The 14,893-nt window shown below is 39.7% G+C and overlaps 1 protein-coding gene across 1 annotated transcript in view; it reads left to right on the forward strand.

The window, feature by feature from the left end:
- The first annotated feature begins 1,295 nt into the window (after positions 1-1,295).
- TRPV1 (transient receptor potential cation channel subfamily V member 1) overlaps positions 1,296-14,893 on the forward strand; it is a 39,609-nt gene continuing 26,011 nt past the window's right edge. Inside the window, exons 1-4 of the mRNA XM_075196955.1 lie at positions 1,296-1,463; positions 11,378-11,704; positions 12,808-12,977; positions 13,088-13,240. Of these exons, the coding sequence (XP_075053056.1) occupies positions 11,382-11,704; positions 12,808-12,977; positions 13,088-13,240 (646 nt within the window). The 5' untranslated portion in view covers positions 1,296-1,463; positions 11,378-11,381. The remainder of the gene's footprint in view (positions 1,464-11,377; positions 11,705-12,807; positions 12,978-13,087; positions 13,241-14,893) is intronic.

A 14,893-nucleotide genomic window follows, 5' to 3' on the forward strand; every position in this document is an offset into this window, starting at 1 on the left:
CTTCTTTTGTTTGCATTTGTTTTTCCTAAGGCAGAAGGGGGTAGGCAGGTGGAGAGAAGCGCCCCGTGCCTTGGCTACCCCTCTCACCGCTGTCGCTGGAGGGGCCCTCTGGGAATAACTGGGCCCTAGGCAGTTGCCTAGGTTGCCTAGCAGTAAATCTGGCCCTGCAAAGAACCCCTTACACCATATTTTACATGAATACACAAATATTACATTACCACTGCATAGGTATGTTAATACATCTTCTACATCCCCACTAGAAACTCTTTTGGGTTTACTTTGAATATTTTTGTTATTACTACGTTATTATGTATGTATTGAGTATGTATGGCCATTGACAATGTTATGTGTCTGTCCCATTTGTAACCAATAAACACTTTTGCACCTTCACTGTTTATTATTTATTATTAGGTATATTTATACTGCATTGACACTGTAGCACTAATACCTCACATAAATCTCATCTTGGCACAGATAGTGTCTTCGTCAGCAGCGTCTGTGGATGACAATAAGGGAAAATATTAGTTTAGCTATAAGCGTTTATTTTTCATTCATTAAACATTTTTGTGGAAAATCAGAACTGATCCAAGAATTGAATTGCAGCTGAATTTCATAATCGTCCAAATCCAGTCAATCATCTCTAATTAGCACACGGATGTCTAACAATGTGAGAATGGAAAACACATAAAACATGAAACGAGCGTTTAACACTCTGAAACTGTTGTGACACATTAAAAGAAATTCAGCTGTAGCTTATTTTAAAAATATGAGTTTGTTCAATATATTTCAGGTTAAATATGTAGTGTTTTTTTAATATCCTACAAGTGTCATTTTGCTGGGCTTTAGTAACTTCTTAAAAGGTCGCTACAATTATTAATATGAAAAAGAGGAATCTGTTGATTCATTTACAATTAAATGTGCATGCTATTTTATAACTAAATAAGTTAGTTTTAGGCAGCCTATAAAAACAGTATCACAATAACATATTTGCTTCAGTGTGGTTTTAAACATGAATATTTTCCTAATTTGCGTGAAATCAGTATATCAGTTCCCATGTTTCTCACTGTAAATGTCTTTGTTTTCGTCATCTAAATCAACACTGGCCATGAAGATAAAGGCTGGCGTGAGACATATGTTGCTGGATGTAGAGTCTACATATGCACAGCGCCTGGTAAAAGCTTTGATAACTGCTGGGAATTACATCCTCTACAGACTATTTCTCAGTCATCACATTACTAGTGAGCTGAACCTATCTGCTTAGTGAAATCTAAGAATGCCGAGGGGGAAGCAATAACTCTGTCTTGTCCAGAGAAATTTCACTACATCTAGAAACAGCACTGCTGGGAATTGGTCCTGATGAGACTTGGCTCAATATTTACAGGCACAAATACACTCTATACACATCCGATAGAAGATTAAGCTGTTAAAGACAACTGCAAAAACATAGAAAATAACTTTCCAAGGTAACGATTTTGTATTTCATTCAATATTGTATATATTGGCATAACCTATATTAGTTTTACCTACATCATTGTCATTTGTTTCCTGTGCTTTTTTTTTCTACTAAAAACGAACTTATCTAAAGTATCTTGTTTTTCCTATAAGCTACAATGGGATTTTTGGAAGATAAAACTCTGTGATATGTATATCACATGCAATACAGTAATTTGAAATGCATTTTTAAATGGAAGTTTAGCTGACATGTGATATGACATATTATATAGAGTGTAGAAGATAATGAAATATTACTTGCATTAGAGGTTGGGCAGAATAACAGAAAACATATGGAAAATTATTTATTATGATCTTTGTTTGCAAATGTATGTTTACATAGTATAAACAGTGTACAATTGTCAATATGTTGGTCTATTGTTTAAATATTGTACCTCCCTAGCATATCGCATGTAGATATAAATAGGCAAATTGGCTAATGACTGTTAGAAAAAAATCATGGATCCTGTTTGTATCCCCATTTGTAGCTATTTCTAAATCAGTCCAGTGGCATGTGATAAACTCATTACAATGTAATTAATAATATATAAGCAGGTTCATAAGTTACATAAGAACAAATCTCTTAAGTGCTTCTTTCTTATTATGGTTGGCCTAATATACAAACAGAGAAGTAATATAGGCTTTTCCCTAACGTATGTTATTATCACTGCTATTTTAAGAATTTTGTGATGAAGCAGTTGTGCACTTTCCCTGATTTCCAGTAACGATCTTAGAGTGCTGTTCACGGATTGTATTAACTTACCTGGAAATCAAACAAAATCAGTGTTTAGTGATAACAAGGATTTGTGGGGAAATGTTTCCGTAGAATATATTACTGATCAAAACTACAGGATTTCACAGTATACATGATAAATAGTTGCATCATGCTTAATGGATATTAATACAATGTATAGATGAATGTGATCTAAATGAATTTGTATTGATAGTAACACAAATAAATTTGAGTTGGAATAGCCCCTCAGACTGACACCTCTTCTTGGGGTGTGATTAGCATTTGATGTATCTATCAAAGTGTTACTCTCAGTGAGACAATAACAGATCCTTATGACATCATCTATGTCACATGGTGTAGACAGGGCTTAGGGCTTGGGAACTGGAGTCACAAGCCCATTCACTTGTGGTCACACATGATTCCTCCCTGTCCTTCACTTCCCATATTCAATCCTTGATAAAGTCATATTGCCTTCACCTAAAAAAATTCTTCTGCAACACCTTTGCTTCACTACTGAAAGTACTACATTAATACATGCACTTATACACTCATGTCTCTTTCATCCTTCATCATCCTGACTCCAGGACTATTCTCATCATGCGTCCATTCTCTGAAATACACTGCCCTGCCCTATCCATCTAAGTTCTATACGTTAAACTTAAGTGTTTCCTGAAAACTCACCTATTCATTCCATAAGTACACTAGAACTCAGAGACGAAGTAATTGGCAGCACAGTGTCACGCTCATTCCCAAATTTTCTTCCTCCACCATATATTTAAACTATTAATCCTTATGGTACAGTCAGATGTAGATGGCAGCCTACCAGATCTCATATCTCTTATTGTAGCCCCCATGTCTCTCTCATTGCTACCCCATCCATGTCTCTCTCATTACTGCCTCCTCCATGCCTCTCTCATTGCTGCACCCTCCATGCCTCTCTCATTGCTGCCTCCTCCATGCCTCTCATTACTGCCTCCTCCATGCCTCTCTCATTGCTGCACCCTCCATGCCTCTCTCATTGCTGCCTCCTCCATGCCTCTCATTACTGCCTCCTCCATGTTTCTCTTATTGCTGCCTCCTTCATGCCTCTCTCATTGCTGCCTCCTCCATGTTTCTCTCATTGCTGCACCTTCCATGGCTCTCTTATTGCTACCCCATCCATGTCTCTCTCATTACTGCCTCCTCCATGCCTCTCTCATTGCTGCACCCTCCATGCCTCTCTCATTGCTGCCTCCTCCATGCCTCTCATTACTGCCTCCTCCATGCCTCTCTCATTGCTGCACCCTCCATGCCTCTCTCATTGCTGCCTCCTCCATGCCTCTCATTACTGCCTCCTCCATGTTTCTCTCATTGCTGCCTCCTTCATGCCTCTCTCATTGCTGCCTCCTCCATGTTTCTCTCATTGCTGCACCTTCCATGGCTCTCTTATTGCTACCCCATCCATGTCTCTCTCATTACTGCCTCCTCCATGTCTCTCTCATTGCTGCACCTTCCATGGCTCTCTCATTACTGCCTTCTCCATGCCTCTTTCATTGCTGCCTCCTCCATGTTTCTCTCATTGCTGCCTCCTTCATGCCTCTCTCATTGCTGCCTCCTCCATGTTTCTCTTATTACTGCCTCCTCCATGCCTCTCTCATTGCTGCACCCTCCATGCCTCTCTCATTGCTGCCTCCTCCATGCCTCTCATTACTGCCTCCTCCATGTTTCTCTCATTGCTGCCTCCTTCATGCCTCTCTCATTGCTGCCTCCTCCATGTTTCTCTCATTGCTGCACCTTCCATGGCTCTCTCATTGCTACCCCATCCATCTCTCTCTCATTACTGCCTCCTCCATGTCTCTTTCATTGCTGCACCTTCCATGGCTCTCTCATTACTACCTCCTCCATGCCTCTTTCATTGCTGCCTCCTCCATGTTTCTCTCATTGCTGCCTCCTCCATGCCTCTCTCATTGCTGCCTCCTCCATGTTTCTCTCATTGCTGTCTCCTCCATGTCTCTCTCATTGCTGCCTCCTCTATGCCTCTCTCATTGCTGCCTCCTCCATGTCTCTCTCATTGCTGCCTCCTCCATGCCTCTCTTATTGCTGTCTCCTCCATGCCTCTCTCATTGCTGCCTCCTCCATGTCTCTCTCATTGCTGCCTCCTCCATGCCTCTCTTATTGCTGTCTCCTCCATGCCTCTCTTATTGCTGTCTCCTCCATGCCTCTCTCATTGCTGCCTCCTCCATGTCTCTCTTATTGCTGCCTCCTCCATGCCTCTCTCATTACTGTCTCCTCCATGTCTCTCTCATTGCTGCCTCCTCCATGTCTCTCTCATTGCTGCACCCTCCATGCCTCTCTCATTACTGCCTCCTCCATGTCTCTCTCATTGCTGCACCATCCATGCCTCTCTCATTGCTGCCTCCTCCATGCCTCTCTCATTATTGTCTCCTCCATGTCTCTCTCATTGTTGCCTCCTCCATGTCTCTCTCATTACTGCCTCCTCCATGTCGCTCTCATTGCTGCACCCTCCATGCCTCTCTCATTGCTGCCTCCTCCATGTCTCTCTCATTGCTGCCTCCTTCATGCCTCTCTCATTGCTGCCTCCTCCATGCCTCTCTCATTGCTGCCTCCTCCATGTCTCTCTCATTGCTGCCTCCTCCATGTCTCTCTCTTTGCTGCCTCCTCCATGCTTCTCTCATTGCTGTCTCCTCCATGTCTCTCTCATTGCTGCCTCCTCCATGTCTCTCTCATTGCTGTCTCCTCCATGCCTCTCTCATTACTGTCTCCTCCATGCCTCTCTCATTGCTGCCTCCTCCATGTCTCTCACTTTGCTGCCTCCTCCATGCCTCTCTCATTGCTGCCTCCTCCATGCCTCTCTCATTACTGCCTCCTCCATGTCTCTCTCATTGCTGCACCCTCCATGCCTCTCTCATTGCTGCCTCCTCCATGCCTCTCTCATTATTGTCTCCTCCATGTCTCTTTCATTGCTGCCTCCTCCATGTCTCTCTCATTGCTGCCTCCTCCATGTCTCTCTCATTGCTGCACCTTCCCTGGCTCTCTCATTACTGCCTCCTCCATGCCTCTCTCATTGCTGCCTCCTCCATGTCTCTCACTTTGCTGCCTCCTCCATGCCTCTCTCATTGCTGCCTCCTCCATGTCTCTCACTTTGCTGCCTCCTCCATGCCTCTCTCATTGCTGCCTCCTCCATGTCTCTCTCATTGCTGCCTCCTCCATGTCTCTCTCATTGCTGCCTCCTCCATGCCTCTCTCATTGCTGCCTCCTCCATGCCTCTCTCATTGCTGCCTCCTCCATGTCTCTCTCATTGCTGCCTCCTCCATGTCTCTCTCATTGCTGCCTCCTCCATGCCTCTCTCATTGCTGCCTCCTCCATGCCTCTCATTACTGCCTCCTCCATGCCTCTCTCATTGCTGCACCCTCCATGCCTCTCTCATTGCTGCCTCCTCCATGTCTCTCTCATTGCTGCCTCCTCCATGTCTCTCTCATTGCTGCCTCCTCCATGTCTCTCTCATTGCTGCCTCCTCCATGTCTCTCTCTCATTGCTGCCTCCTCCATGTCTCTCTCATTGATGCCTCCTCCATGTCTCTCTCATTGCTGCCTCCTCCATGTCTCTCTCATTGCCGCACCTTCCATGCCTCTCTCATTACTGCCTCCTCCATGCCTCTCTTATTGCTGCACCTTCCATGCCTCTCTCATTGCTGCCTCCTCCATGTCTCACTCATTGCTGTCTCCTCCATGCCTCTCTCATTGCTGTCTCCTCCATTTATCTCTCATTGCTGCCTCCTCCATGCCTCTCTCATTGCTGCCTTCTCCATGCCTCTCTCATTGCTGCTTGGCCAAATCCTGGAATATTGGGTCCCTGTTTGGAAAAGAGTTATTACTATTCACTTTCTGGAAAGCAGAGTAATTAGTAAATATTAGACCTCCCCAACCCCAACCAGCCCAACAGTAAATTAATAGCATTCCCATTTACTATGTAGATCTATTTTTCCCCATCAACTCCAACATTAAATTAATAGTGTTTACAGTTAATAAATAAGCCTTCTTTCCCTGAACCAGCCCCAATATTAAATTAAAAACATTCCCATTTATTATGTAGACATATTTCCCTCCTAGCAGCCCCAACATTGAATTAACAGCATTTCCATTTAATAAAAAGGACTATTTCTCCCAACCAGTCAAATGTTTTTAAAAAATTATACCCCAAATGCCACCTTCTTTTTTTTTATAGATTGAATGCCGGAATAGTCTTGTTATCCCCCCCCCCTCTACATGTTTTATAGATTAGGTATGTCAAGACCCCTATATTTTTTATAGATGTGACACCAGGGGGTAAATTTAAATCGGTGGTGGCTTGTAAAGGCAAGTTTGCCTTTACAAGCCATCGCCGCTTTAAATTTTAGCTGCAAACTCGCCGATTTCCGGCGACTTGCAGAAATCGGACTTTCATACATTTACCCCCAGGTTTCCTAAGACATGAAAGTTTTGAAGAAAGAAGAAATATACTTAGATATAGTCAGAAGAAATTGCGTCATCTGGAAGAATCTTGTGTAGACACATACTTGCATTTAATTGATTACCTTAAAATGTAATTGAATGACAGAATTGCTGCATACATCTATAATCGTTTCAAGGATGTGGTTAGTGGTAGAATGGCAGACATTAAGAAATCATGGAATATTCCACCAAATTAGCTGCGCATTATCCACAAGATGTAGACAAATGATTGAGTTTGCCATTGGAAGAAGCTGTCACACACCTTTATCACATAAAGAGCAAGGATATTTTTCCTACTGTATCTGTTTCTCTGAGAATGCACCTTTGCTTAATATTACCTTTGTTGGTAATAAATTGTGCATTAGTTTCAACAATTAAGACTTCTAAAAGATAAACTAAAGAAACTTTTTCAAAACTTTATCCAAACTGAGATAAGAAGTCTTGACTTTTGTTAGATAGACTAATCTACACTGGAATATTGCTATGTGTTTAGAAGTAGATCATTGGTTAACTGAAATGGCCAGACCAGTCCTTAACAAAGAATACATTTATGTTCAATCCCAGATCTGTAAAAGAAGGAGCTGGCTTTTACTTTGAAATTATTTGTTAAAATCTGGGCTAAATAACTATTAGATCATTCCCAGGTCATCTGAATTTTTTTAAATAAACTTTAACATGGGTAGGTAATTAAAAAAAAAACAAAATGTTCGTACATGCACCCAGATGCCTGGTAAAGAGACATTATGATGACGATGATGATGATGACACCAGCAGCTGCTTCTGATTGGATGTTTGTATATTGACCCTTCTAGTTGGTACTTTATTTATTAGTGCTGTGGCTATACTAAATTAAGGATGTCTGTTTGCATATCTTATGGGCCATTCGATCTACTGCAGAAAAAAAGATTCATATTGGATTTATAGGGCTGATTCAATTTGAAGGCATTTTTCTAGGAATAACGCGTCCTGTGCACTATTACCGTTACTATGGTAATTTTAACACTGATGTTTGCTCGCAGCTCTCGAAGCCGCAAGCAAAAGTCCAGGTTAAAATTACTGTATTAAAGGTAATAGTACTAGCGCCGCTTTAATCCTAGACTCACGTGGCCAATTAGAATCAGCTCCATAATGTGGTAAATGACGGATATGGGGCTGTTTGTGTTTACATTTGATGAGCAAAACATGACTTACACATTTAATAATAACATTGTCAATACACTATTCTCTCATGTATATGATGTATTCATGTAACACACACATATCAACTTTAAATTTCAGTGTACAAATAAGCTATCAAGTATTTGTGTGTTACATGAAAAAACAGTCAGTGTTTAACATATGTGCAAAACAGAACACTCATTTGCACCCCTTGCATTTAACATGGTTTTGTCCAGGAGACTGAAATAAGGATCCACTTCATTTAAGATCCTTAATGAATCAGGCCCCTGGTTTGTCCAGGAAACTGGACAAACTTATTCCTTGTTTTTTTTCTTTGCTCTCCTTAATTACTCAGGCCCCTTATGTTTGTTTGATATAGAAACACTTCTTTGCTTTGCGTTGAACATATATTGAGATTTGTAAGCATACAATTGGGGCGCAGAATGCGTCAAACTCTGAAAGCGGCCAAAAGAGCTAATTTTGATTGGTCATGTCATGCATTTGCTTTTATGCTAATTACATTGTTTTTACAGGCAAGCACTTGGAGTTTTGGGCCAAAATAGCTGCTCCAGTGGAGGTAGGGGTTGGGAGAATCAGGGGTTGTTTCTTGCTGAATATTTAGATGCAGTTGTGCTCCTACTTTTACACCACTATTTAAAATTATCATTCATTTTGTGGGAGGAGAATATTTAAAAGAAATAAAGGGGTGGAAAGAGTGCAGTCACAGTGGAGTTTACTGCTTTGCGGGAGGATGCCCAGCCCATTTCTCCCAGCAAAAGGACTTACAGTTTCCCTTACACTCATCCCTATACTTTTAATGGGACATTTTTTGAACTTTCCAGTTGCACTTTTGTGGGGAAGGTTATTTTTTGATGCACTTCAACCGATGTAATAGAACAAACTTACAATCAGACAAAATAAAAGACAGTCCCAATGTCCCATCTGACACGTATAACAGACAGTCCCAGTGTCCCATCTGACACATATAAAAGACAGTCCCAGTGTCCCATGTGACACATATAACAGACAGTCCCAATGTCCCATCTGACACAAATAAAAGACAGTCCCAATGTCCCATCTGACACATATAAAAGACAGTCCCAGTTTCCCATCTGACACATATAAAAGACAGTCCCAGTGTCCCATCTGACACATATAACAGACAGTCCCAATGTCCCATCTGACACAAATAAAAGACAATCCCAATGTCCCATATGAAAATATAAAAGACAATCCCAGTGTCCCATCTGACACATATAAAAGACAGTCCCAGTGTCCCATGTGACACATATAACAGACAGTCCCAATGTCCCATCTGACACAAATAAAAGACAGTCCCAATGTCCCATATGACAAATATAAAAGACAGTCCCAATGTCCCATCTGACACATATAAAAGACAGTCCCAATGTCCCATCTGACACATATAAAAGACAGTCCCAGTGTTCCATCTGACACATATAAAAATAAAATATACAAATAAAAGACAGTCTCAATGTCCCATATGACAAATATAACAAACAGTCCCAATGTCCCACCTGACAAATATTAAAGACAGTCCCAATGTCCCATCTGACACATATAAAAGACAGTCCCAGTGTCCCATCTGACACATATAAAAGACAGTCCCAATGTCCCATCTGACACATATAAAAGACAGTCCCAATGTCCCATCTGACACATATAAAAGACAGTCCCAGTGTCCCATGTGACACATATAAAAGAGAGTCCCAATGTCCCATCTGACACATATAAACGACAGTCCCAATGTCCCATCTGACACATATAAAAGACAGTCCCAATGTCCCATATGACAAATATAACAAACAGTCCCAATGTCCCACCTGACAAATATAAAAGACAGTCCCAATGTTCCATCTGACACATATAAAAGACAGTCCCAATGTCTCATCTGACACATATAAAAGACAGTCCCAATGTCCCATCTGACACATATAAAAGACAGTCCCAATGTCCCATCTGACACATATAAAAATAAAATATACAAATAAAAGACAGTCCCAATGTCCCATATGACAAATATAACAAACAGTCCCAATGTCTCACCTGACAAATATAAAAGACAGTCCCAATGTCCCATCTGACACATATAAAAGACAGTCCCAGTGTCCCATCTGACACATATAAAAGACAGTCCCAGTGTCCCATCTGACACATATAAAAGACAGTCCCAATGTCCCATCTGACACATATAAAAGACAGTCCCAATGTCCCATCTGACTCATATAAAAGACAGTCCCAGTGTCCCATCTGACACATATAACAGACAGTCCCAATGTCCCATCTGACACAAATAAAAGACAGTCCAAAATTCCCATATGACAAATATAAAAGACAGTCCCAATGTCCCATCTGACACATATAAAAATAAAATATACAAATAAAAGACAGTCCCAATGTCCCATATGACAAATATAACAAACAGTCCCAATGTCTCACCTGACAAATATAAAAGACAGTCCCAATGTCCCATCTGACACATATAAAAGACAGTCCCAGTGTCCCATCTGACACATATAAAAGACAGTCCCAGTGTCCCATCTGACACATATAAAAGACAGTCCCAATGTCCCATCTGACACATATAAAAGACAGTCCCAATGTCCCATCTGACTCATATAAAAGACAGTCCCAATGTCCCATCTGACACATATAACAGACAGTCCCAATGTCCCATCTGACACATATAACAGACAGTCCTAATGTCCCACCTGACACATATAAAAGACAGTCCCAATGTCCCACCTGACACATATAAAAGACAGTCCCAATGTCTCATCTGACACATGTAAGACAGTCCCAATAGCCCATCTGATTAATTAAGTCATAATATAAAGTAAATCTGTATTTTTAAGATGAAAATTAAAATATTTAAATTACTGAATGTCGGTGGTGCTAAAGTAGAAGTAGGCTGGATTTGTAGTGTCATTTTTACTATTTCTACCTTTTACTGGAGCCCCCATCAACCAGCAAATGATGGAGCAGATTGAGCTTTTGAGGAGTTTCCCAAGACCGTCATGTGGGCATGCATTTTGAAATGTGCTAAGAACTAACTGCAGTCGTACACATACAAAGTGATTGTGGGTAATGACTTCTGCAGTTTATAGATGAGCATTATTGAGTTATTTGTTGTAATTGTATAATTTACTTTCTATGAATATTTAAGTCTTTGTTGGACTAATGGGATTATGTTGTATGTCATGTTTCATCATCACTTCCAATGTAATAAGTTTTCCACTGGCACATAATTTGACTTTGGATATAACAAATGTCAGAGGACATGAACGGGATTTTGGATTGTCTCTGCACTTTATAAAGGTTATTTCTGATCATCATCATCATCATCATCAGCTATTTATATAGCGCCACTAAATCCACAGCGCTGTACAGAGAACTCACTGACATCATTCTGATGGTGTTTTATTGTACTGACAGTGACACAAAAATATGTACAGAACTTTTTATGACTTATTTATTTCTGCAGATTAATGAAAATGAAGAAGATGGGAAGTTCATCCGATCTTGAAGAAACAGACCATACCGAGGATACAACTGCTTCTGCGGATGAGTCTCATAGCGACGACAACAATCTCCAATGTCATGAAACTAGTCAACACTTAAAGTTAAAACATACCAAGTATGCCATTTTCAGCTCACCTAAAACGAAAGGTCGCCGTTTTGGCAAAGCGGACACGGAGCGGGAAATGGCTCCTATGGACTCTGTGTATCAGATAGAAAGCAAGGTTATGTCTCCAACTATCAAATTTCATGTACATTTTGAAAAAGGAAGACATTGCAATCAGTTGACCAGGTAAGTATAGATCATTTAGGACACTTCAAATGTCCACCATCTACTGTATGTGCTTTAAGGGCTCGTTCACACAAGCAGTACACTCACTTTGCATTCCAAATGGAATATGATGCGAGTATACCGCCGAATATCACCGACAAGGGATTTATTCTTGCGGTTACTATTGTAACGTGTGCATCACTGCTGTCTGCATGGGGAGCATATGTAACATGGAAGTAACTGTAAGAAATTTATGTAGACACAAGGTCATGGTCACTTCTGTACTATGTATTTCATAGGTGTCCATGTAGACAGTGTATGTGACATGGTTCAGGGATCTTTTCCCAGCGTTATTTAACGGGTGCCCTAACAGTATTTTGTATATTGTATTGCTATGACTCCGGATCCACATATTGGAAATTGTTTTATGTCTTCTTGTAAAATATTGTCTATATGTAACAGTACAGCTTATTCTAGTTCCAGGACTGAACACCAGTACAGACTGATCTTGATCTGAGTTCACAACTGTGGTTTAAAAACATTTTAAACTTGTATTTTGACTGTCTAGACATCTGATCATTCTTTAAAATGAAAATGTAATAATGACCATAAGCAACATAATTGTTAATGATTGTTTTAATACTCTATAACATCAATTTAAAAAAAATATTTTCTTAATTACATATAAAATACAGACAATAGTCAATTGAATAAGGATTTACCCCTACATAGACCCTGGTACAATCAGTTGTCTACTAATATCACATAATGAATTGTTTAAAGTCCACATGTGTACAATTAAGGTGCCCCAGTTGATTTAAAAAGAAATACACCTGTCTGTCGGAGGTCCCACAGTGGGCATTTGCAAAAAAAAAAAAAAAAATTCATTACGAGGATCAAGGAATAATCAAAGCAAATCTGAGTCTAAAACTATTTTTTTATGTCAAATATAAACAATTTAAATGATGAACTGTTTGCTGTATCATAAGGTTATGATAACAAACAGAGTGTGTTTACTCAAAGCGTATTTGATAACATAAAGAAGATATGCATACAATCAGATATGTAAATAAACCATAGAAAATACAATCTCTATTAATAGTGTACTTGTTTGAATGTGACAGACAGAGTTCATCTGTGGACTCCATAACCAGCTGCAAGGACAGAACGTTTAAGTTGTATGACCGCACTAGGATATTTGATGCTGTAGCTTATGGGGACTGCGATGAGTTAGATGATCTTCTGGTTTATTTGCTCCGGACTCAGAAACGTCTCACAAACCCAGAGTTTAAAGGTAACATATTGACAAACCTTAGTATTTTGAGCTTCCTTTACACTCTGGCAAACTCTATCACTGTCATAAAAACAGGTTCTGATTATCTTTTTTTAACTCTCTTTCCACAGAACCAGAAACAGGGAAAACGTGCTTGCTAAAAGCAATGTTGAATTTGAGTTATGGAAAAAATAATGCGATTCCACTGTTACTGGAAATTGCAGAGAAAACAGACAATCTGAAAGAATTTATAAATTCAGCATATACAGACACCTACTACAGAGGTAAGGCGTACTTGCCACCCAAATATGTAATATCTATTCCTCCTCCGCCGCACACTTTGCAAATCAATACACTGGCTCCCCATATAATTCAAAATCCAATACAAATTACTCATCGTCGCTCACAAAGCACTCAACTATACCCCTTCATACATCTCATATCTCGTCTTCAAATACTCTGCCTTACTCTCTCTTAGATCTACCTCTGACCTGTACCTTACATTGTCCTCTCACTCCAGCCTACGAGACTTCTTCTGTGCTGCTACCCACTTATGGAATTCCTTGATACGCCCAATCAGAATCTTAGCCAACCTTCAAATCTTTAAACCCTCTCTGAAATCTCATCTCTTTCTTACCCTACTGCCACGTATACTACTCACACCTTCACAACTGGCCCAATCTCTACTCTGAGCCACACTCGCTCCTCTTGTCTCAGCTGTGCCCTCTTCCAATCAGAAGGTTAACAATAATAATAATAATAATAATAATAATAATAATAATAATAATAATAGCATCCTATCTTATTACAGTATCAAAATGAATATAATTTAGCCTATTCATCCAGTTTGTACATCCATAGGCCAAGATATTTAAAGCTTCAATTTAAAAAGATGTTTATAAAGGGTGGTGTTCATTTTTCATTACATTATTCTTCAACCTGCTATTGATGTTTTACTGATTGCTAAGTGTTATGTTACTCCCATGTCAACTACAGTCACATGACCATACGGCAGACATGGTCTGAGATGTCCCTGTAGTCAGCATGCTTGTTCACAGCTCAATCTCCCATCCTTCCTCTGCCATCAAATACATGGAGGGAGAGCTTTGAATTAGACATCAGGTGACCCATTCGTCAGAAACCAGCTTGAGTACCGAAATGCAAATGCATTCCAGATAAAAGACTGTGCCTTGTGATTGCAGGCATATCAGACTTCCCCACAGAGAGAGAGAGAGAGTTTGCAAAGAGTAGACTAAATTGTAGGAAAACATACTAGAAATAGTTGAACAAGTACACCAAACTAAGCTAACAAAAATATATAGAAAAGAAAAGTTAGGAAAACCAAATAATCACAATACTTCAGATGTTCAAAGTTTATGCTATTACCAGAAAAATAACTAAATTATTCAGTAGCAGGCATATTAGTTTCCAGACCTGTGGCACATATTAAAATATTGTGTACATATAACATTATATATACTACCTTACTTTCAATATGTAATCCTAAATGAAAATATTTGAACTCACACTAAAAAGCCCAAGTGCCAATTAAAAAAAAAAACCTGGACAGAGGACACCCTTGATGGATACTATGAATCAATTTAAAAGACTGGATTACATTTCCATCTATAATAATAAAAATCTGAACATTTTTTTTATAAACTCAAGAAAATTACCTCCTAGCCCAAATCGTTCAAAAGTAGATGTAGCCTGGACCCAAACAATATTAGCAAAAGCCAACAAGGTAAAGCATTTATAGATGTTTTCCCCAATTAGACTGAATTATTTACACATCCTCATAATATTTTATGGCAGCCAGTAAGTATAGGATACACTTAATAGCAGAACGCCATGGTATAGGGCCAGTTTGGTCTTTGTGTAATATATTTTTGATTATTACCTTGAGGTGCACTACTAAATTGGCCAGAACGACTTTA

This window comes from Mixophyes fleayi, chromosome 2, assembly GCF_038048845.1.
Source record: "Mixophyes fleayi isolate aMixFle1 chromosome 2, aMixFle1.hap1, whole genome shotgun sequence".
In the NCBI taxonomy this organism is placed as follows: Eukaryota; Metazoa; Chordata; class Amphibia; order Anura; family Limnodynastidae; genus Mixophyes; species Mixophyes fleayi.